This window comes from Hippoglossus hippoglossus, chromosome 4 (genome assembly GCF_009819705.1).
Source record: "Hippoglossus hippoglossus isolate fHipHip1 chromosome 4, fHipHip1.pri, whole genome shotgun sequence".
Lineage (NCBI taxonomy): Eukaryota > Metazoa > Chordata > Actinopteri > Pleuronectiformes > Pleuronectidae > Hippoglossus > Hippoglossus hippoglossus.
The window spans coordinates 15495909-15518981 of record NC_047154.1 but is presented as its reverse complement, the minus strand read 5'-3'; the positions used below and the strand labels follow the sequence as shown (position 1 = coordinate 15518981).

The following is a 23073-nucleotide window of genomic DNA, read 5'->3' as shown; positions in this document are numbered from 1 at the left end:
AAATGTTTTCATAGAATAGAAAACAGTACCGGATAACTAATGCATGAAAGTATAATGGAGGACAGTGTTAACACTCAGATGTGATCGACTCCCTCTCTTCACTGCAGTTGTCATCCTCACCACCAGAGCAACCACTGCTGGCACTCATAAAACCAAGTGCACTGGACGACTCACTGTGTTTGATCACAGCAGATTGTTACTAAGCAGTCAACGCCTTCAACAGGCAGGAAAAAAGAAAGAGGGGCCTCCTGCAGACACCCCCCCTCTCCAGGAGTTTTTTTCTCTGAGTGTTTTCTCCTGATGCTGAGCTGCACCGATGATGGAGCTGTCGTGTGAGTCCATCAGATATCCAGGGAACAGAAGACCGGTCAGTTGCAAGGTATGTTGAGGGGATCGAACTCTTCACAGGACTAGATGAATCCAGATGCACACACGTGGCTCATGGTGTCTGTGTTTCATCATGTGTGTAGTTTGTGGAGCTCCATGTGCTGTATGTGCCAGACGACCAGTGGAACGTGAAGCTCAATAAAGTACCAGCTGAAGCCATAGAGAGCTTCATATCTGCAGGCTTCATCAGGTGTGTGTGTCTGTCTGTGTTTGTGTGTGTGTGTCTCTATCTGTGTGTCTGTGTGTGTGTGTGTGTGTGTGTGTGTGTGTGTGTGTGTGTGTGTGTCTGCCTCGTCGTCCGTGTGTTTATCTGTCTGTCACATAGGATCAAAGTTTTAGCCTAATTCCAATGATAGAAAATAAATTTAGAACATAGATAAAAAGATACAGTTTATATTCAAAAATATTTTACAATCGGTAAAACGACTAAGAAATAAAAAGCACACATCTGTAATCTGTAAATGTTATTAAATGCGTTAAAAGAGAAAAATAATATACAAAGATACATTGAACTGTGTAAAATGAAAATAGAATAAAATACAATGATGGTATTACCTTACAGCTCAGTTAAAGGCACTTGAATTCAGATTATATTGGATCACTAAAACCTACAGAAACCCAGACTACCCTCATGCAGATTTCTTCTGTTTGCAGAGTAAACACAACATAAACAATGCATTTTGTAACCTTTTGAATGTTCTGCAACAGTTCCGTTCTCTAAAATCTTTTTATTTTATTTTAGGGTTTATCCAGATGTCACCCTGAGAAGTCTGAGGAGCGAGCTGGGCGCTCTGCTTGGCACCGAGAGGAGCATCAACAAATTCTCCTTCCTGAAATGTGTGGGCCGCAGTCTTGCACTGGTGAGAGCAGCTGGCTCTTCACTGCACTCCTCTGTTTCTAAAGCTGCTTGTGTTTCAGCAGGCAGACAGCAGAGAGACACAAAGCCGACAGTTTGGTTAACAAGGTCACTGCTCAGGCTGCCACACTATAAAGGGTGTAAAACATGTGTGTGTGTGTGTGTGTGTGTGTGTGTGTGTGTGTGTGTGTGTGTGTGTGTGTGTGTGTGTGTGTGTGTGTGTGTGTGTGTGTGTGTGTGTGTGTGTGTGTGTGTGTGTATGTGTATGCACTCAGTTTTTACTGCCCTGGCTCTGAAACCAACCAGATTCCTTCCTCTTACAGGTTAAAAGCAAACAGGAGAGGGATCTGAAAGTGAAAACATTTGCTCCACCGTATGTATGTATGATTTATCTTCATGATTTTTAGTTTTGTTTTATATCTTCAGTGAGACTTTGTATCAAGAAGAATATGTTTTAAAACAATCCCCCAAAAAAAATCTGAATATGCTCTTGCCTAACCAATATGGATTTTTGGAGGCCGATGGCGATATTAAGGACAGTAAAAATACAGATATATTAGCCAACATATATATATATTAAAAAAAAATTACAATAATTTCTAAGGGGTCGTTATCAAACCCTACTGTCAAAGAAATGTTATCAAGGATTAATATTTTCCATTTCAAGCATAACCTTTATTTTAAATAACTATGAATACAAACTAAACAGAAATATATCGAACTTGGATTAGGAAAATATTTTTATGTAAAAGTTTGACATGAATGTTCATCTTTTCATCATTATTTATTCTGTAAAAGGAACAGTTTCATATATGTAATCATAAACACTCATACCAATATGTCTGTATTGGTAATTTATAAGTATTAAAGACTCATATCGGTTGATATTTATTGGCTAAACAATAAATTAGGGGTCATCTCTCCTTGTGTGACTACACTTTATGTTTTTTATGCTCTAAGCACTGCTATTTTTTTTATAATGAATTTCTGCTTTGCATTAATCCTCAGTTGTCAATCAATGGGTGATATACTGTGTTGTTGTCTCCTGTGGACAGGCCCCGCAGCCGGAGCTCTACCTGCTGCCCACCGTGGAGAGCAGCAGCAGCACTTGTTCCCTCAGCCCGGACACCAGCAGCAGCTCCCCGGACCCCCCCACCTATCACCACCCTCCCAAGACATGCAGCCTGCCAACCAGGACAAAGGAGGCTGTTAAATTCCCCCTCATCCCGCAGTGTTCCCATCAGCCACCTCCCACCCTAAGCCTGGAAGAACAGGAGGAGGAGGATGAAGAGGAAGAGGAAGAGGAGGAGGAGGAGGAGGAGGAGGAGGAGGAGGAGGAGGAGGAAGAGGAGCAGAGCTACAGTTCTTCAGAGGGAGATGGAGAACATGACGAGGAGGCTCTGTCTTCCAACAAGCCTGAGTGTACAGAGCAGTGTTGTCCCAGCAAGGCTCAGAGTCAAAGGGCACCGCAGCCGGTGTCACTGAGTAAAGGTAAAAATGAAAAGTACAATACAAGATAATACACAACTTCAGCACACAAAAAAGGTTAACATTTTTAGCTCTCCTGAAAAATAAATCTGTAAGATCTGTCATGATGTCCCTCAGCTCTTGATTCAACAGTTTCACAGCGACGTGAAGCTGATTCAGCTCAGGCCAAGGAGCCGCCAGAAAAAGAAGAAACCTGCAGGAGGAAGAAACAGTACCAGAGAAAAGTGGCCAGAGATTCAGGAGTGGCAGAGTCACTGGAGGACGGAGATTCAGGCTTCTCGTTCACAGACGGGTACGATGTGACCAGCACGATTCTGCAGTGAACACTAGTATTGCAGCTGCTTGTTCTTCTAACAGTGTGTCTGTTTGCAGGGTTGGGAAATCAAAAGATGTACGCACGCTTAAATCATCAAGCGGGGTAATGTACAAAGTTGTTTTCTTCAGCCTTTACTCTCGAGCATGAACCTGTCGTTAAAACGAGCAGGAAGTGGACATACAAGTGATTAGTCTGAATTCCTGTGCCAGCAGGTGGGTTCAGTGGAGTGTGTGAGGTCTTTGGAGAAAACAAAGCACTGGAATCCACACAAATCCATGAAAATCGATTCACATGACAACCTCATGCTGTTGTGTTTACTGTTTGTTTTTAAGGCGACAGGAAGTCCTGCTGTGTCGTCTTGGCCCGTCCACTGCTCCTCTCCGCCTCCAGGCCTGCACATGGCCTTGTTGACCCATAAACCTGCTGCTCCCCCAGTCTTCCAGACAAACAGTAAGCTGCCACCACTGCCACATAACAAGAACTAATGATCCTTCTTGTTTTAAGACACGGGTTTGTTTCCACCAGGAGAGGAGCTGATCGAGGAGATCAAGCTGGTGAGGGAGGAGAGGAGGCAGCTGGAGTGGACGAGGCAGGAGCTGCTGAGAAAGGGCAAAGACTTACTGGCCCAGAACAGACACAGGAGGAACCAAGGTGGGAACAAAATATATGTGTGTGTGTGTGTGTGTGTGTGTGTGTGTGTGTGTGTGTGTGTGTGTGTGTGTGTGTGTGTGTGTGTGTGTGTGTGTGTGTGTGTGTGTGTGTGTGATCTTTTAAAATATGGTAAATGCACTTTTCCAGTCTTTACAATTCAAGTCACATTCACATTCACACATTCTTACAGCGTTCCTATACACAAAGCTTTTTCTATAATCCATTCATACTCTGTCCACACGGCAGTCAGGGGCAATTTGGGGTTCAATATTTTGTGTACGGCCCTCTCTCCCCCTGAGCCACAGCTCATAAGACGTCACAAGACAGCAGCAATTGAGCCGTTTAAACATTGAGGGGGGTAATCATTTTTACTACAGCACCTCGTCCCACATCAGATTTGACCCACATCCAGCCCATGTACCGCCTGGAATGATTACACTTGGGTGGTCCTCTCCTGCTTTCCAGATCTGGGCCACAAGTTAGCCATAGCAGTACTGCATGTCAACCAAAGGTCCCAATGGTAGCCCAATTTGCTTTGCGCTATTTGGACCACATTCAGCATTTATCACATGGGCCTCTTTATGTTCACATCCAGATTCCACCTATAGCACCGCATGTTTGCCAAAAAAGGCCCCGCATTTCTTTTGTGCCACTTGCTATTTTAGTGGGCAGCTTTTGGCTCACATCCTTTGTTGTCTGGGCCACAAGAAGGCCAGAAGTGCCACATCATTGCCTGAAGTCGCCCACATCCACATGCTATCTGTTTGATGACTCATGTTGGATATTATAATATCCAACATGAGTCAGTTATTTTCCGGAAAAATAGATAAACAAATGAAAAGGTAACTGAATTCTGCTGATGCTCTGTCCTTCTCGTTCATGGTAAAGCCCGGGACAGTTGGAAAAAGAAATATTTTGAAACCAAGAAGGCCACAGCGCCACTGGAGGACAGCCTGAGAAAGTTACGACAGGAGCTGGAGACATTTTACAACAAACTCTTGCACCAGCTCCAAGCCAGAGATAACAGAGGGAAGCCGAGACGACAAGGCAGGTCCTCCATCAAGGTGAAAGCTGCTTGATTTTAAAGACCATTTTCATATTTGCTGTAGTTTTATCCAAATTGGCAAGAGATTGCTTAAGAAATAATGATCACACTTGAATCATCAAAGAGTAGATAAACTGACTTTTACTTTGAGACTATGTTATAATACATGGGTGAAATACTATAAACTATACAAAACACATATGTCCCTATTACATTTGTCACTAAATACCTCTTTCTGTTAAACTATAATGTTGCAGATGTCAACTATTTCTTTGTGCCTGAAAATGTCAGTAATCATAAATATTTGATCTACTGTTTTGTCTGTTTTTATAATAGTTGAAGTGTTAAAGTCTGTAGAGGACAACACTCAGTCAAATTATTTCTCAAAAGAATATTTAGCCTTTCTCTATAACCTTTTTAGTTTGGGTATATCAAGCACAAAAACTTTAATGACCTTTATGCGTTAAAAAAGAAGTATCTTTGATTTCAGAATGAGCTGATCATTCAGATCATGACAGAGAGTCACGAGATTGACAACCTGAAGAGGAACGTAGAAGATGCCAAGATGAAGCTGGTGACGGAGATAAAGGTAACGTTTATTTCTCTGTTTTGAAATATGATTTTAACCTCAGACAAGTCTGAAAGTCCCTTGTGAGTGAGTTAGTCAATTGATTGATTGATCAATTAACAGTGTCACTTTCTCTAAATAGTAAAAGCACATAATCAATAATGTATAATCTCTCTCTATATATGATATATTCCATGTCTGTGTAGCTGAGGAAACAGGCTGCCACAGAGCTGAGGGCCCTGAAGGCCGAACTGGCCCAGAAGAAAAGTCAGTCGTCTCATCTTGGCTTCGGAAATACGACACGGGACAGACCACAAGTTCAAAACACCTCCATCTGATTCACTTCATACAGGGATGACACATGCTGTCTGTGCTTCACTCTGCTGACACAGATGGATGTTGTTCATTCGTTGTTCATTCCAGGAGAGGGATTTTTACATGTTGATTTTATTTGTTCATGCAGTTGTATTTTCTATTTGTTGACTGTTTCATACCTGAGTTACATCGTTCACTACATTGTTATTGTTGACTTATCCTGTAATTTATCTCAGGTTATTCAGCTTGTTGCTAAGGGAAAATGTATTTGTTTGGAACATGTAGAACATTTAGACCAACAAAGCAATCAAGAGTTAAAATCCTATATAAAAAGCAATACGATTGAAATAAGGAGTAAAATAGCAAATAAAGAACAAGAAATATAAGAGCTACAGTTCTGTGTAAGAGATGAGAAATTATTTGATTTAATAAAAGACCGTGACAAACAGAAACGTTTTCAGCCTTCATTTTAAAGAAAGAGTTGCAGCTTCTTCACCTTTAGTTTTGACTCCTTCCAAGAGGATCTGAGAGATCAAAGTGGTTCATAATGTAGCAGCAGATCAGGAATATATTTTGGTCCTAAACCAGTCACCAGCCCACAGCAGATTTCTGAAATCATTTACTTTGACAGACAGGAAGGCAACATAAAGATGTAAGAATTAGAAAGATATGAACAAGTTCCCACAACTCGAGCAGTTGTTTGGGTGATTTTTTTAGGTAAACCTAAGAGAATCGTTTAAATATAAAGGAATGGACATGTTTTGTTTTTTTTTATTCCGCTCAGACATAAATCCTCCATATGTACTAAAGGTGATAGTTTTATAATTGTTTTAGATTCTTTTCAGGAGGCAGAACAGGAAATATAAATTCTGCTGCAAATGTTAGTTTTACGAGTTTGTCATCGTCTTTCCAAGTTGACGAGAAGTAGGTGTCTTCTACATGTATCGCACCTCTTTTCCATCCTGAGATATTTGAACTTTCCAGTTTTGTTGTGTTCAAAACATCAACACACTCAGTTGCTCACTCTGACATTTTCAGAACATTTTCTTGGGAGTCTGGGATAAAAAATGTCCAGAGCAACTGACTCAGATATTTGTATTCCCACAAACAGCCCCTTAGGAAAACATCAGGACAATGTCTGTTGTTCCGTTCAGTGCATGTCTGAAAGCAGCATAAATGTTACTGAGAAGTATTTATGTAACTTCAACAATTATAGGTTAATCAAAAATGTTTTATTTCTGTAAAATGTTAAAGTGCTCAACACACTCAACATTGTTCAATCAAAAATATTCAGTGCAAAAAACACATTAAAAAGACGGATCTTTTTTTCAGAGCATCAGAGTCATTTCATTTAGCACAGAGGAATGTCTGAGACGTGACTACATCACATAAAAGCCACAATAAACTCTGAAGTGCAGGTATCCCTGATCTCTACTGCTACAAAGGGATATATTGACTTAGCAACAAACAGGAGTGGGTGCTGGGGGGGGGTGTACATTTCTGCAGCAGTGTTGAGTGTATCCCAGCTAGCATCCCAACAGAGCATTCCACATCATTGCGGTCTGTTGCCTGGCGACAGCTTCACCGCTGTAGTCCAAGATGTTGGAGTTCCACATGCCAACGCCCCTCAAGCCTTTAGATGTCACATAGTCTGCCTTGGCACAAATACTCTGTGGGTCATCATACCAAACCTGATGAATATGTCCTTTTTGGTCCTAAAGGAAAGAAAGAAAGACATTTTCAAATGAGAACGGATGATGGCTCCACCTTGTGGTGAGGGTGAGTTTCTTTTTAGACCCAACAAGAAGACGTTCGCCTGGAAAGTTTTACTGCTGCTTGGAAGAGCTGATTTGTTTTGTCTGGGAAGCAGCGCGGGTGGACGCCGGCACTTTGGATAAACAGCCCTAGCCTGAAAAGACTGCCTGATTTGTTGAGTCGTAAGTTATTAGAACTAAGAAGAGGTGAAGTTGGTGAAGCTCGACCTTGGCAGGGAGACAAATATAATCCTTAAACTTAGCACACATTTTCAAGTAAGGAAATACTAATACATTATAATAAAAGTTCAGGATTTTAAAACATAATGATGAAAATCATGAATTTTAGACCCTCATCTCAACAATTCTTACAATGCAACCATAATAGAGCACTGAGGGTTTATTTTCTGCCTGGTAAATCCTATTCTTCCATTCAAATTGATGGTGGAAGTTCTTGAAATAAAGTTTATGCACCTTGTAATTGATGTAGGGAGCCTCCTGCTTGCTGTCCCATATCCTGCCAGACATCGAGCTCTGGACCTGCTTCATGATCCACTTGTATGCCTTCTGTTTCCCAGCTGCATCGCTGCAGGGAGCGCCACGGAAAGGAACTTTGGCTATAGAGCAGATTCCCTCCTGTTACGGGAGAAGACAGAAAGGGATTCCTGAGTTTACATTTCAGACAAAGCTACAATAACAATATATCATAGCTTGAACATGCTGATTTTCATATTTAAATATCTTTATATTTTCAAAGGGATCTGTATCATAATCTGTTACTCAAGACAAGACATGTGAATTTTCATTTGATACTGTATTGCAAAGACAGATGTAATTTGAATAACACATTAAACCATATGGCTGGTGCTCTTTTATTTGTGTCTTATTGTCAACATACAAATAACAACACAATACTTTAATCTGCGTCTCTTCGTACTGCAGGGATCAAACAGGGACTTTACATATCAACAATAATAAAAAGTGGACTTGTTGGGGACTCACAGATTAAAACACTAGTGAGTAATAACAGCAGCAGTAAACAATCTAGGACGATTCTTTCAACCTAGCACCACTTCCCTAGCATGGCTAATAATAATTTGAACTTTACCTGGGAAAGGTTGAGACATACGTAGTCATAGCCGTACCACGGAACTCCCATCACCAGCTTCTTTGGATCGATCTTCAGATTCAAATACTCGTCGTAAGCTTAAAGGACAGAAAACAGACAGTTGGTATTGTGGTGATGTGTAGTTTTGTATTAACGTGCTGATTTGAGCTCAACTGGACGACATCAAACCATTTAGTGTTTGAGTGAGCGGAGCGTTTGCCATTGCAATACAGTCCCCCATGATCTGACTCTGCTCATCGTAGGACATGACGAACAGCAGGTCGCAGGATTCAGCGATGGTGACGTAGTCGTAACAGCGCCCGTCGACACAGTCTGGGGACCAGGCAACGTCGAACGAGACCTAGAGGTTGGGAAAAGTTAAATATGAACAGGATGGAGTTTTGAAAAGGAATCAATCAAACCAGGTCAAACATCTTTCATCACCTGTGATCCTGGGATCTCCCTGTGGAACGCCTCAGTGGTCTCTTTGACCAGATCTGTCAAAGCATGGTACTCTGGCGAGCCCTCCTCCACCGCTTGTTCAATGTCGAGGTTGATTCCATCCATGAACTGACTTTTGGCCAAGTTGACTTTCTCTGTTATCCACGCTGTCCTGTTATCTTGGTCCACAATGTAGGAGAGGGGAACGTCACCTTGAACAAGGTAAGAGAGGTGGACACCGGGTCAATGAAGCGGTTTGTGGCAGCAAAAGACATACGAACGGTGAATTTGGGAGAAGATGCCGCTCTGGCTTGCTGTCCCAACAACAATCTTTGAAACAATTGAAAGTTGGAGCATTGTTCTAATAATTGGGAACAACAACAGGGAGCTTGTGATGTCACAGAGACTAATTCCTTCAGCCCTTCCTCACCCCCTGAGGGTTACCCTACCTTTGAGGACTACTCGAGCTCCTTTGGAGTGAGCGTAACACATGAGGTCAGCATCATATTTTCCAAACGTCGCCACTGTTGTCACCATGCTCCAGTTGTAGAACTTCCATGTCTGTCCACCCACATCAAACAAAAACACCTGGAAAAACAGAAGTCACACAGACACACGGCCGTAACGATAAAGGTTTTTATTCAAACTCAATTTATGTGTTTTTTAATTCATAAATCCCCAAAAAGGAAACATGTACCTGTGTTGGTCAGTCTCACTTATTTAATCCTGCCACTACAATTATACACTGAGCTCTGCACTGTTCAAAGCAAAGCACAGGAGGCAGTATTTGACTATTTGCAGCTCCTGTGCTTAGAGAGGGGCTGCAGCTTACTAAGAGTTTCTCTATGCAGACACTGATTCTTTTTGATCAGTCAATTCATAATTTTGTCTTTATGTTTACAGTGTGAATGTCGAAAAACATACATGTTTATCACAGACATGTTCTTATCACCACAACATATCTTGACATGCCATTGTGAAACCTCAAAAAACAGCAAACAAAGAGGAAAGTTCTTCTCTTTTTAATATTTTACATTTAATGACGTCTTACCAAAGTTAAAGATTTCGGTCAATATTGCTGCAATTAGAAAATGAGCAAACAGTTCATGTTAGCAGTATCCATAGCATATCACAGCCAATTGGGATCCAGGTTTCCATTTGTACAAATAAATGTATGAAACACACAACAGTCAAATTGTCCCTTGTTGATAAGAAGTATTCGTCAGCTATAAAACACTGAAGAGTCACAATCATGTGTTTGTGATGAGCTATAAAAGGTGGGGAGTTACATTGCTGCTCACAAATATATGACTTGCACTTGTCCATTTCGCAACTCTCTGAATGCATCATCATATAACAACTAGATCTGTTCAATTCAAATTGAAATTAACAATGTTTCATAAGATATTCTGGATAATGAGAATCAAACTGGCATCGTCGCCTTCGGTATCTTTCAATCATCAACTAACTGATGAATGAAAAGAGTGAACTCTAGTTTTCACCTACAGGCAAAATCAGACATCTGTGTTTGTTTGCTGACGAAGGGCTTTGAAGGTGATAACCCAGCAGTGCAAACAGCATCATGAACCCTGCGGATGAACTTATCTGCCACACAGTGTCCGCGGTGTGTTTACGGGGGCTGTGCTATTTGACACTGTTATTTTCTAAGCTCTGTCTAGGTCATTATAGCAACTCACTGTCAACCACGTTCACAGTGGGTATGTGTCTGGAGTTAGATGTGGAAGTAAGGTGTGGAATTATGCCAGTTCAGTGGAGCTGTTATTTCATAATAAAACCCGTATTAAATCTCAATTCAGCTTGAGACGTGTTTCTCCTCATGATCATCTGTGTTTTAAATAACTTAAAAGCAGTTAACGATCAGTGGCTTCCAAGAGGTGAGGAGTGTATTTGAACTGTGAGCAGTTGGTGTGTTGGTGTGAAAACAGGACGATCGGCTGGTTTGTGTTGAACTACCTCGAAGTCCCTCCGCGGACGGATCTGCTGGCAGAGCTCCGGCCTCTCACACGGACACACACTGGCTCCACACACCGACACCGACACTGTCCACAACAACAACAACCACAGCCACGACACGACACGCGACGACATGTTGCTGCCGGAGACGATCTCCTCCACAGCAGTCATGTGTTTACGGAGCGGGGCGTGGGACAAACTTAACAGTCGACTTCCCGAACAGCGCGAGAAAACAGTAGAATCAGTGAACGACACTTCCAATTTTATGTCAATAAAACGTGAGGAGGGTTTCACTTGCATGGACCGAAACTGCCTGAGATTTAAAATAAAATACACACTGTAGTAAACCTTGTTTTGGATGTGAGAACGTAGAGAGCCCGCACTATCACTATGAAAGGAGGAGGAAACCTGGAGTAATAGAAAATGATAACTTCATTATTTAGTTCAGTGGTTCTCAACTGGTCTGGCTTCGGGACCCACCATCACCCCTTAATGACAAGCCGCGACCCAAATCGAGGAACATTTTAAACTTCTCAAATGTATTTAATGAAAAGATGGTGCAGTTTGAACCTGAGATAGCACAGAATGTCACAGTATGCCAACACAAAAAAAAGTTTTGTGATAAACCAAAACGACCAGCAGGTGGCGATGCTAGAGAGGGAACTATTCCCTTTTACACTCAATTAGCTGCATTTTAATTAAAAACCAAAAAGTGCATCTTAAGGACACAAGGTAAAACAACAGCCTGTTTTAACAGACTCAACAGTGCTGTCATGCACAAACGTGAAATAAAAAAGTCCAACTACTGAGAAGTAGTTTAAAAAAGACTAAAAATGATGCAGCTTTAGCTGAGAATACTCACTCACTGAATCTATGACAACAAAACTGATCCTATTCACACTCCTTATCAAATACTGTTAAGGAGTGTGAATAGACGGCACTCCGCTGCATAAAAAATCCCCTTAAAAATAAAAGGACAGGATTTTTTTCTTAACATTTTTTTTTGCCCAGGCAAAGGCCCGCGACCCACTTTTGGGTCGCGACCCACCAGTTGAGAATCACTGATTTAGTTCATTCAGCCACAGCTTTGGTCAATCGATCCCAGTCTGAGTCCTATGGAGAGCACGTGTCCGCTCACTCTGCTCTTTTTGAACATGTTCTACGATTTCCCCCACCAATTTATTTATTATTTGTTATTAGTAGTAATAGTAAATTTGGTAGTAGTATTTCTTTTTTATTTTGGTGAATGAGGTGAATGCATGACCCCATTATGGATAGTAAATATATAAATAAATGTAGAAATAAAAATATATATAGCCTTTTGCCTCACCAAACTTTGCATATTTTTCATTTATGTGTATTTATTTATTATTGAGTCATTTATTCATTAATTTCTCTATTTAAAAAAAATACCCCTTCAGTGTCCTCAGTACACCCTTTTTTTGTAACTGTGCCAATGCTGAAATTATTACTTTTAAAAGTAGCTATTGGGCAATAAATGGCTGTCAGGAGATCAAGATTTTCTGTAAACGATTAGCTTAAATCACCAAATCAATATTATTGCAATATGTTAAAATAATCATGAACATTGTTTAAATTTTCCACTTAATTATTTAGCTCATAGTGCAACAAAATATTGCAAATAGTCACAGTGATCATAGATTTTTAATCTTTAAGAATTTTAAGAATATTTAGAATTTAAATTTTAAAATTTTAAAATTTTAATTTTCCATTAATGGATTCCATTTTTATTATTATTCCTGGCAGTCTCTTTAAATTATAATACATTTTCATTAGACCTGCTATAGTTTCCTCTCTGCATCTCCCTCATACAATACTCATGACTTGACATTATCATGCTATTATTGTCCTATTATTAACGACTGTAATCGAAAATTTGACCATTATACCACACTATATATTATCTCTGCTTATGCTTACTATTATGCTTGTGTAACTGCCAAGATGACATCAAGGCCACAAATCTGAGACTGTGCTGGTCTCCCCCCACCAAGAACTAATCTCTTTATTTCACCAGGTCAAATTTCCATCACACGACAAATCAATAATTAATTTCTAAAATATTCAGATCATCATTGATACAACAATTAATCATAGCCTGGGAATAAAAAAGTGTCACTACCTTATTAAGATAATATATTAATAAGGTCCAATATGCTAAGATTTAAAATCCACTTTCAGAAAGCAGCATATTCAATTACTTGTATCTATCCAGTGTCATATACAGTTTTACAACAGTAAGATATCTAGTTCATTCACTTAAAGAGCTGTGTGGACAATGATAGTCACAGACTCAGTTTTTAAGATCTCTCATGAGATATACAAGACAAATGTATGAATTAATTTAGTCTCAGTAAGCCGTTCTGAATGATTAACACTGTCACAGGCTATTCACCAAACAAATCTCTCATCAGAGGTCAACTGGAAGTTTCATTATAAAATGTTTAAACTACATTCTGAGTTTCCATTCATTTGTGGTGTAAACCCTAAGCGGGACATTGGGACAAAAAGGTATCATTATCATTATTATCACATATTCATTTTGATAAACTTGATTTTCATGCAATTATTGAAAAGTTACCACATATTTGATTGAAGCCAGGAAAGTCAAATGAACACGTATTGGATTGGAAACCTTTGGACAGTCAAAAGTTAAAAGAGAAAACCGAGAGGATCGTGCCAAATTCACAGGTCAGATTGACATGTTGTTGAAAGCCCAGAAACTGATATTTGTGCAACTGAAAACAATTCTGCAAAATAATTTTTATGCTAAAGTTTTCAGAATATTAGAATAATTAATGTGAGTTTAAGTCATTGGAGTCAGCATTTATGGAATAGAAAAATGAAACATGTGAAAAGATGTTTTGAATTATTTATGCTGGTGCCTGGTTTTGTTTATGGAATTATTGATTGTTGTATTCATTTATGGATAATTATGCATGATATAGTAGAATGAAAACAATCTGCTCCATAAACATAAATACATATATGAGTACACGCATGGAGCTGATTGTGCCATACAAGTCAGTCAGGTTAGAACAACTTGTCATCTGTGACATTTTTCTTTTAACTTTGTTTGTCTAATCTAGCTGGTCAGGGCATAGTGACTTCAATGACAGCTAATATTTAGTTAATGATATATTCTGATGAGCACACCATCAGCAAAAAGTGGCTTTAAAAGGAAGTTCGGCCAGAAGAGTTAGTCTCATCCACCAACCATGAAGGTGATTGTGCTAGCTCTTGCTGTGGCCCTTGCAGGTATGTCAGACATTTAGAAACTGAATCTTCTTAATTTGAACTCCATTTTCTGAAAATGTTGCTGTGTCAGGAAATTTGCAAAGGACAACTGTTAATATACTTGTTCTTTGCGAATTCCCTGTTTTTTTCACATATTGTGTTTGTGCTTTATGAAAATCTAAAATAACTGTCTTTTTAAAAAAAATTTCAGTGGCGAATCAGGTCAGCCTGGGTATGTATTCTTACTTCATATCAAAATATGCAATCATCCAATAAAGAAAAAAAGTTTTCAACAAAACTTACTTATAAATGTTGAAGGCAGTAAATTGCTGTCTGTTACTTCTAACGTTCTACTGAAAGACAAATAGACTGATGAGATATATTTTCCTGGCTTATTTTACTTTTTTGAAGGTTAAAGCAAATTCCTACCAGTAATGATATTTCAATCTTATTTCAGTCCCAGAATTTGCTCTTGGAAAGACCTATGTGTACAAATATGAAGCAGTTCTTATGGGTGGCTTGCCAGAGGAAGGACTGGCAAGGGCCGGACTAAAAGTCAGCAGCAAAGTTTTGATCCATGCTGCCGCTGCCGACATCTTCATGCTGAAGGTGAAGACCACTTACAAGATTTTTTTTAAATGTATATTTTTGTGTACTATGTTCACATTTAATTTGAAACGTCACTTTTTCTTCACAGCTTGTAGACCCTGAAATCTTTGAGTACAGTGGCATCTGGCCCAAAGATGCTTTCATCCCGGCCACCAAGCTCACCTCAGCCCTGGCTGCTCAGCTTTTGACACCGATCAAGTTTGAGTATGCTAACGGTGTTGTCGGCAAAGTGTTTGCACCGGCTGGCATCTCTGCAACTGTGCTGAATATCCTCAAGGGAATCGTTAACATCTTACAGCTGAACATCAAGAAGACCCAGAATGTGTACGAACTGCAAGAGGTATGAATAACTCATTGTCATGAAGTTCAACCAACAAAATGCTATGATACTTAAACTTCTGACTTCTGTGATCTAGCCTGGTGTTCAGGGTATCTGCAAGACCCACTACGTCATCAGTGAGGATGTAAAGGCTGAACGCATTCTTCTGACCAAGACCAAGGACCTGAACAATTGTCAGGAGAGAATCATGAAGGACATTGGCCTGGCTTACACCGAGAAATGCGTGGAGTGTGAGGCTGTAAGTGAATTTTCCCTGACTCTGCTTACTCTGATACAATGCGCTCCCAGTGCAGATGTGATAATATTCTTACGTGGTTGTTCATACAGAGAGGAACGACCCTGAAGGGAGCCGCTGCATTTAACTACGTCTTGAAGCCAGCAGCCACCGGTGCTCTGATCCTGGAGGCAACTGCTACAGAGCTCATTCAGTTCTCTCCTTTCAACATCTTGAATGGCGCTGCCCAGATGGAGGCTAAGTATGTTGTCTAAATTAAGGAGTATTGAAACCACTATTCACAGCACAAAGTGTCACATAGTAGATTTACTGATTGCTTGTGTCTATTTTAAGGCAAGTCCTGACCTTCGTGGATATTGAGAAGATCCCAGTGGAGCCCATCAAAGCTGCATATCTTCCCCGTGGATCCGTGCAGTACGAGTTTGGCAGCGAGCTTCTCCAGACACCCATCCAGCTTCTGAGGATCAGCAATGCCGAGGCTCAGGTATTTAAGATAGCGATCCCTCTTTCAACCAGATTTTTACTAAATCAATCGTGTAGCAACATAGAAAAATAAGGGAAACGTTTATTTTTACTTCTAGATTGTTGAGACTCTGAACCACCTGGTGACCTTCAATGTGGCCAAGGTCCATGAAGATGCCCCTCTGAAGTTTATTGAGCTCATCCAGCTGTTGCGTGTTGCCAGATTTGAGAGTATTGAGGCTCTCTGGACTCAGTTCAAAGCTAAACCTGATCACAGGTAACTTTCATTCAGAGAGGATCCATTAAACAAAAATTTAACGAATGGTATAATAATACAGTGTTTCTCTTTCTTAGGCACTGGCTACTGAATGCTATCCCCGCTATTGGCACTCACACTGCTCTGAGGTTCATTAAGGAGAAGTTCCTGGTTGGTGAGCTGACTATTGCTGAAGTTGCTCAAGCTCTGCTGGCATCTGTGCACATGGTGACAGCTGACCTGGAAGCCATCAAGCTTGTTGAGGTAAATTGAGCTTAAAAGAGGTCCTGTGTGTTTTAAACAAAGTGAGAACACGGGCATGTAATTGATTATTTTCACCACTTCACAGGGCCTGGCTGTGAACCCCATCATCCGAGAAAACCCAATCCTGCGCGAGATCGTCTTGCTGGGCTACGGCACTCTGGTTGCCAAATACTGTGTAGAGAATCCAATTTGCCCTGCTGAGCTTGTGAGGGTATGTATCGTTTTCTACATGTTTTATGTAACTAAAATTCAGTTACAGCATCAGAGAAACTAATGCCTTTGTGTTCCTCCCACAGCCAATCCATGAACTTGCTGTCGAGGCTCTTGCCAAAGGTAAAGTTGAGGAGCTTATCATCCTTCTGAAAGTTCTGGGTAATGCTGGACATCCTGCCAGCCTTAAACCAATTTTGAAGCTCCTGCCTGGCTTTGGAAGTGCTGCTGCTAATCTGCCACTCAGAGTTCACATTGATGCCGTTTTGGCGTTGAGGAACATTGCAAAGAGAGAGCCCAAGATGGTGAGACTGGATATTCTGACTCCTTCCATTGCTTACAGTGACTACATTTCAGGCCTGTCTTGTTATGTTCAGTGTTGTCTAAAACATTTCTTCTTTGTGAATTAGATCCAAGATATTGCCATTCAGCTGTTCATGGGCAAGGCTCTGCACCCAGAGCTCCGTATGGTTTCTGCTATTGTGCTGTTTGAGACAAAGCTGCCCATGGGTCTGGTGACCACTCTTGCCGATGCCCTCTTGAAAGAAAAAAACCTGCAAGTCGTTAGCTTTGTCTACTCTTACATGAAGGCCATGACCAAGAACACTGCCCCTGACTTCGCTTCTGTGTAAGAACCTCAGTAATACTACGGTTTCCAATTTCTTTATTTCATTTAAACACCTTAGCACCTACGATCTTATATATGTATATTTTTACGTTCAACTTTCAGTGCTGCAGCCTGCAATGTTGCTATGAAGATCCTCAGCCCCAAATTCGACAGACTGAGCTACCGCTTCAGCAGAGCTCTCTATATGGATGCCTATCACAGTAAGTGAAGACCAGCTGAACAATTAACATAGCAGTTTTCATATTAGAACATGCGACTTGATGGTTTGTGTCTTCTCCCTGCAGACCCCTGGGTGATGGGTGCTGCTGCCACTGCCTTCTATGTTAACGATGCTGCAACTCTTATGCCAAGAGCCATCGTGGCCAAAGCCCGCACCTACCTGGCTGGAGCCTACGCTGATGTTCTTGAGGTATGACAATCATCAATCTTTCATCTCGGAATGAAAAGAATGTCACTGCCACTGATACATTGTATATTGGTGCACAGCTTCAGTGATGCTAGCATTTAAGATTAATACCTATATATATGCATGTTTACCAATTCCAAGAATCCTAAGTTTAACTAAACATTAGATTTCACATTTTTTCATCTGTTGTAATTGTCTGCCTTGTTGTATATACCTTCAATTCATGCCGTCTTTGTTAGAAATCTAACAATAAGACTATATCCTATGGCTGTTTCACAATTTATATTGCAGTGATAATTAAAAAAACTTGTCCATCAAACGCTGCTTTTCTTGTGTCCAGGTTGGAGTGAGAGCTGAGGGAGTCCAGGAAGCCATTCTGAAAATCCAGGAGGCTCCTGTCAATGTTGACAGAATCACCAAGATGAAACAAGTTATGAAGGCTGTAAGTTCAGGGGAACATCCCAGTCCCAAAAGTATTTCCTTTTATGAGTAATCAAAGTTTCTTATGTTTGTTGAAGTTACAATTGTAGATTTAATCTTGTATTTTTTTTCCTTACAGCTTTCTGATTGGAGGGCTAACCCTACCAGCCAGCCCCTGGGCTCTCTGTACGTGAAATTCTTTGGACAGGAAGTTGCATTTGCCAACATCGACAAAGCTATTGTTGATAAGATCATTGAGGTAAAGCATCATTTATTGTTTTGTATTTTATGACTTCTAAATAATAATTATACTTTAAACTTAAAACCTGGTGTCTAATGAGCCTTTTTGTTCTTCCAGCTGGCAACTGGACCTGCACTTCACAGTTATGGCAGGAAGGCTTTGGAAACTCTGCTGGCCGGTTTTGCTCTGCATTATGCTAAACCAATGCTGGTTGCTGAGGTCCGTCGTATCATTCCCACCGCTGTTGGTCTGCCAATGGAGCTGAGTTTGTACACAGCTGCTGTGGCTGCTGCATCTGTTGAGTGTACGTACCATGGGTGTAACTTTACTGATCTGAAATATTTATCAATACTAATACTAAAAATTAGATATTGATTTGTGCAGATGCTAAACATGTGTTGTTTTTTATAGTCCAAGCTACTGTGACACCAACTCTGCCTGCGAACTTCCAAGCTGCCCAGCTTCTGAAGTCTGACATCAACATGAGGGCTGCAATTGCTCCAAGGTAAACTGGCTGTAGTTTACTCAAATGAGCTTCTTCTCACCTTCATTGTTGACGAGCAGAAAATTAAATGTATCTTTCTGTCACTTGCAGTGTTTCCATGCACACCTATGCAGTTATGGGTGTGAATACTGCTCTTATCCAAGCCGCCCTGGTGTCAAGAGCCAGAGTTCACACAATTGTTCCTGGAAAGATTGAGGCAAGAATTGACATGATCAAGGGCAACTTCAAGCTTCAGTTGCTGCCTGTCCAGGGCATCGATAAGATTGCATCTGCAATGTATGTATTTTCCATTCCCTCCAAGTAAAATATATAATCTACTTTTGAAGTTTAGTTTTCTCTTAACTATTTTTTTCCTATTTATTTCTCCTAGTGTTGAGACTTATGCTGTTGCAAGAAATGTGGAAGACCTCGCAGCTGCCAGGATCACACCAATGATTCCAGCCACAGCCGCAGTACAGCTGTCAAGGGAGGTCTCAATGGCCGATGAAGTTGTGAGTTTGATTCACTGACAACCTTTTTCCAACACAAAATCCTGCACTGTTTCAAACTCATGTGGTGATCTTTGTTTTACAGTCAGTATCATCTGAATTCATTTCTCAACTGCCAAGAAAGCTTGTCAACATGTTGAAAATCCCCAAGGGCTTTGAGAAGAAAATGTGTGTCGCAATTGAAACCTTTGGAATAAAGGCATGCGCTGAGATTGAATCTCACAATGCTGCCTCCATCAAGGACTGTCCACTCTATGCCATCATTGGAAAACATGCTGTCTTGGTTGAGGTTGCTCCAGGCAAGTGACAATAAAATACTGGTACAAATAATTATGCTAAAAAGTAGTTGTGAAAGTTGCTAAAATGTAATGTACAATTTATTTATTTAATTGCAGCTGCTGGACCAGTTGTAGAGAAGATTGAAATCGAGATTCAGCTTGGAGAAAAAGCAGCAGAAAAGATACTCAAGGTGATTAATCTGAGCGAGGAAGAGGAGATTCTTGAGGACAAGAACATCCTGATGAAACTCAAGAAAATCTTGGTTCCTGGTCTGAAGAACAGCACAGCATCCTCCAGCTCCAGCAGCTCTCGTTCAAGCGCATCCTCGTCTTCCTCCAGCTCCTCCTCTCGCAGCGCAAGCAAAATGGTCAAGACATCAACCAGCAGCTCCTCCAGCTCCTCTTCAAGCAGCCGTTCATCTCGCCAGTCCACCAGCAGCTCTAGCTCCATGTCCAAGGTGAAATACAACTTCTCCTCTGATACGTAAAAGGAGTAGACTCGAAAACCATGCGCAGGAATTAATCTTTTTTTTTTCTATTGCAGCTGTCTGAGATGAGGTTTACCAAGAACCACGTCCACCAGGTAATTATCAGAATGTGCTGTAAGGTGCATGACCCTGCCACACCATATACAGTGTTTGAGAAGGCTAAATATATGTCTTTGTTTCCAGCATGCCGTCTCCACAGCCCGTGCAAACAGCAAGAGCAGTGCCTACAGCTTTGAAGCTATTTACAATAAGGTAAGTTAGTCAACATAACAATCTCAGGTTTTTAGTTGGGGTAAAAATCGAAACTTTCATTAACAATCTCTATTTTGCACTTTCAGGCAAAGTACCTGGCTAACGCTATTGCTCCTGCCGTGACTGTTCTCATTCGTGCCGTGAGAGCCGACCACAAGGTTCAGGGATACCAGATTGCTGCTTACTTTGACAAAGCCACTGCCAGACTGCAGGTTATCGTTGCCAACCTGGCTGAGAATGACCACTACAGAATCTGTGCTGATGGTGTGTTGCTGAGCAACCACAAGCTCATGGTAAAAACTTTTTGGTGACATGAATTATGTTAGTAATAGCTATTAGAAATTAGTGAGAAAATTTTAAGATTTCACTCTGGTTTGAATGTCTCTTATAGGCCAAGATCGCCTGGGGCATTGAATGCAAGCAGTACGAGACTGAGATCACAGCTGAAACTGGTCTTGTGGGTAAACAGCCTGCTTTCCGCCTGAAGCTGACCTGGGACAAACTTCCAAAGAACATGCAGCGCTACGCAAAGGAGTAATGTCCCAAAACAATATCTGCAGATCATTTTCTAAGACACCTCTCTAAGAGCTATAAATTTGTCAATACTAAATTAGATGTTTACTCAAAGACTAAAAAAAACCTTTATCTTTTTGTCTGTCTAGCCTCTCTGAGTACATTGCCCGTATTGCTCGCGAAGCCGGAGTCAGCCTGGCAAAGGTCAAGAATGTTCGTAACCAGCTCAAACTGACTGTGGCTCTTGTATCTGAATCAAGTCTGAATATTATTCTGAAGACACCAAAGGTGTGGTTTTCTTTCCTATTATAATTAACACACAGAAAATGTATGTGTTTCACCTGGTCAACCAGATTGATTTGTTCTTCTACAGAAGACCATTTACAAGCTTGGAGTGGGTATCCCCATTTCTCTGCCAGTGGGGGAAACTGCAGTTGAGCTGGAACCATACCAGAAGAACTGGGCTGATAAGATCATGTACATGCTCACCAAGGCTCATGCAGGTGAAAACATTAAAAAGGGACAGAATATCTGATCATTCAGACTGCTCTGTATGTAGCTAACTTACATTTTTCTTTTCACTCCAGCTGAGTGCACCATGACCAAGGACACAGTGATCACATTCAACAACAGGAAATACAAGAACGAGATGCCTCACTCTTGCTACCAGGTTTTGGCTCAGGATTGCAGCCCAGAACTCAAATTCATAGTTCTGCTGAAGAGGGACCAAAGTCAGGAGCAAAACGAGATCAATGTGAAGATTGCAAACCTGTACGTACAACCAGTGTTTATATCTAACTTGTGGAAATTTCCCAAAAACTACAATACCTTGAATTCATAATCCAATTGTTTTTCAACAGTGATGTCGACATGTTTCCAAGGGACAACGCCATTGTGGTGAAGGTTAACGGAGTAGAAATCCCCATGAACAACCTGCCTTATCAGCATCCCGCAGGTTTCTTGTTTGTTTTTTTTAAATTAAATTTAACTATCATGTTTCAATAATTCAGTTTGTTTAAAGTGTAAGAAAACACACATGTATTTATATTCACACTTATTTGTATTCATTTCAGGCAATATTCAGATCAGACAGAAAGATGAGGGTATCGCTCTCCATGCTCCCAACCATGGACTTCAGGAGGTCTTCCTCGATCTGAACGCACTGAAGGTGAGATAAGTTAACTGGATTGTGTGACTTTTCTAGATTTAAACTTTTCTCAGCATGCGTATGGTCATGGGGTCATGGGGTCATGGGGCAGTTTAAGTTATAGTTCCACTGCAATGTTTTTTCTTCAGGTCAAAGTTGTGGACTGGATGAGAGGCCAGACTTGTGGACTCTGTGGAAAGGCTGATGGGGAAATCAGACAAGAGTACCGCACACCCAACGAGCGCCAGATAAAGGATGCAACCAGTTATGCTCATTCCTGGGTTCTACCCGGAAAGAGCTGCCGTGATGCCTCTGGTAATACTTAAAGCACCAATTCGAATCAGACTGGAAAAATATATCTTTATGCACTGTGCTTATCTTCATCTTTTTCGCCCTTTTCCAGAGTGCTACATGAAGCTTGCATCTGTGAAGCTGGAGAATCAGATGACCCTCCTCGGTCAGGAGTCCAAGTGCTACTCTGTGGAGCCTGTGCTGCGCTGTCTGCCCGGCTGCATGCCAGTGAGGACCACCTCTGTTACTGTTGGCTTCCACTGCCTTCCCGCAGGTGAGTCTGCAAGAAATCACAGCAACTTCACAAAAGCCTTATTAATAGAACAACTTTCTCTGAGCCTAACTGTCTGACCCTGTCCACTGTTGCAGATTCTAACATGGACAGCTCTGAGGGTCTGAGCAGTATCTACCAGAAGAGCACTGACGTACAGGAAGAGGCAGAGGCTCACCTGGCCTGTCGTTGCACCGCTCAATGCGCTTGATCCAAACACCTTGAGGAATTCAATGTGTTTTTTTTCCAAATATTCTTGAACTGTATCATAAATAAAAGACAGATACATGTGAAATATTAATTGTCTGAGACTTATTACAACTACAGCTGGTGTATACAATTACAAAACATTTATACTAAGAGATCGTTCACTCCTGATCATTCACTTTGAAGTCATGAAGACACAGCCTGAATGTGGCCCCATATGAATATACTATCCTTTCTTTGACCCATTTACTTTACACATTTTCAGACTCATGAATATCTACTTTCGAAACATTGCGGTTTATTACTCCTGTTGGGACATGGTATTTGTGAACCACAGTTTGGGCCTACATGTGTAGTCAAAAGCCTAAACCCGCATGTCCTTTGTTCTGGAGAAAACCAGA

The 23073-nt window shown here is 40.9% G+C and overlaps 3 protein-coding genes across 5 annotated transcripts; 2 read left to right on the top strand and 1 right to left on the bottom strand.

Moving 5' to 3' along the window:
- Nucleotides 1-84: 84 nt before the first annotated feature.
- On the top strand, nucleotides 85-6077 carry spata1 (spermatogenesis associated 1). Of its 3 annotated transcripts, XM_034582439.1 has the most exons (13): nucleotides 88-379; nucleotides 471-577; nucleotides 1130-1247; nucleotides 1567-1620; nucleotides 2299-2544; nucleotides 2584-2734; nucleotides 2849-3023; nucleotides 3104-3149; nucleotides 3380-3497; nucleotides 3573-3698; nucleotides 4587-4762; nucleotides 5234-5332; nucleotides 5518-6077. In XM_034582439.1, the coding sequence occupies exons 1-13, from the start codon at nucleotides 317-319 to the stop codon at nucleotides 5647-5649; spliced, it is 1611 nt and encodes a 536-aa protein (XP_034438330.1). In that variant the 5' UTR covers nucleotides 88-316; the 3' UTR covers nucleotides 5650-6077. The 3 variants fall into 3 exon arrangements, with proteins under 3 accessions (XP_034438329.1, XP_034438328.1, XP_034438330.1); XM_034582438.1 differs by having other exon boundaries at nucleotides 85-379; nucleotides 1567-1596; nucleotides 2299-2734; XM_034582437.1 differs by having other exon boundaries at nucleotides 86-379; nucleotides 2299-2734.
- A 248-nt stretch (nucleotides 6078-6325) lies between these two features.
- ctbs (chitobiase, di-N-acetyl-) lies at nucleotides 6326-11094 on the bottom strand. Its single transcript, XM_034582440.1, has 7 exons — nucleotides 10904-11094; nucleotides 9379-9517; nucleotides 8933-9141; nucleotides 8678-8849; nucleotides 8489-8586; nucleotides 7855-8016; nucleotides 6326-7341 (listed from the first exon to the last, which is right to left on the bottom strand). The coding sequence occupies exons 1-7, from the start codon at nucleotides 11072-11074 to the stop codon at nucleotides 7153-7155; spliced, it is 1140 nt and encodes a 379-aa protein (XP_034438331.1). The 5' UTR covers nucleotides 11075-11094; the 3' UTR covers nucleotides 6326-7152.
- Nucleotides 11095-14048: 2954 nt separating this feature from the next.
- Nucleotides 14049-22763, top strand: LOC117759910 (vitellogenin-2-like). Its single transcript, XM_034582412.1, has 34 exons — nucleotides 14049-14182; nucleotides 14373-14393; nucleotides 14619-14770; nucleotides 14859-15110; nucleotides 15187-15348; nucleotides 15438-15586; nucleotides 15679-15829; nucleotides 15927-16084; nucleotides 16162-16327; nucleotides 16413-16538; nucleotides 16624-16842; nucleotides 16948-17165; nucleotides 17268-17365; nucleotides 17450-17574; nucleotides 17912-18013; nucleotides 18131-18250; nucleotides 18350-18536; nucleotides 18644-18737; nucleotides 18828-19013; nucleotides 19108-19228; nucleotides 19311-19524; nucleotides 19621-19967; nucleotides 20048-20086; nucleotides 20175-20243; nucleotides 20330-20536; nucleotides 20635-20777; nucleotides 20906-21044; nucleotides 21130-21259; nucleotides 21344-21527; nucleotides 21617-21711; nucleotides 21830-21924; nucleotides 22053-22218; nucleotides 22307-22468; nucleotides 22564-22763. The coding sequence occupies exons 1-34, from the start codon at nucleotides 14143-14145 to the stop codon at nucleotides 22674-22676; spliced, it is 4950 nt and encodes a 1649-aa protein (XP_034438303.1). The 5' UTR covers nucleotides 14049-14142; the 3' UTR covers nucleotides 22677-22763.
- Nucleotides 22764-23073: the final 310 nt, after the last annotated feature.

Excerpts from the sequence above, each read along its gene's own strand:
- spata1 (XM_034582437.1), top strand. The coding sequence starts at position 317 with ATGATGGAGCTGTCGTGTGAGTCCATCAGATATCCAGGGAACAGAAGA. Across the intron at positions 3,024-3,103 it reads GGCTTCTCGTTCACAGACGG|GGTTGGGAAATCAAAAGATG; the intron begins GTACGATGTGAC and ends GTCTGTTTGCAG. Across the intron at positions 3,150-3,379 it reads CGCTTAAATCATCAAGCGGG|GCGACAGGAAGTCCTGCTGT; the intron begins GTAATGTACAAA and ends TTTGTTTTTAAG.
- ctbs (XM_034582440.1), bottom strand. The coding sequence starts at position 11,074 with ATGACTGCTGTGGAGGAGATCGTCTCCGGCAGCAACATGTCGTCGCGT. Across the intron at positions 8,850-8,932 it reads GGGAGATCCCAGGATCACAG|GTCTCGTTCGACGTTGCCTG; the intron begins GTGATGAAAGAT and ends CCCAACCTCTAG. Across the intron at positions 8,017-8,488 it reads TATGTCTCAACCTTTCCCAG|GAGGGAATCTGCTCTATAGC; the intron begins GTAAAGTTCAAA and ends CTCCCGTAACAG.
- LOC117759910 (XM_034582412.1), top strand. The coding sequence starts at position 14,143 with ATGAAGGTGATTGTGCTAGCTCTTGCTGTGGCCCTTGCAG. Across the intron at positions 14,771-14,858 it reads CCGACATCTTCATGCTGAAG|CTTGTAGACCCTGAAATCTT; the intron begins GTGAAGACCACT and ends TTTTCTTCACAG. Across the intron at positions 22,219-22,306 it reads GAGCTGCCGTGATGCCTCTG|AGTGCTACATGAAGCTTGCA; the intron begins GTAATACTTAAA and ends GCCCTTTTCCAG.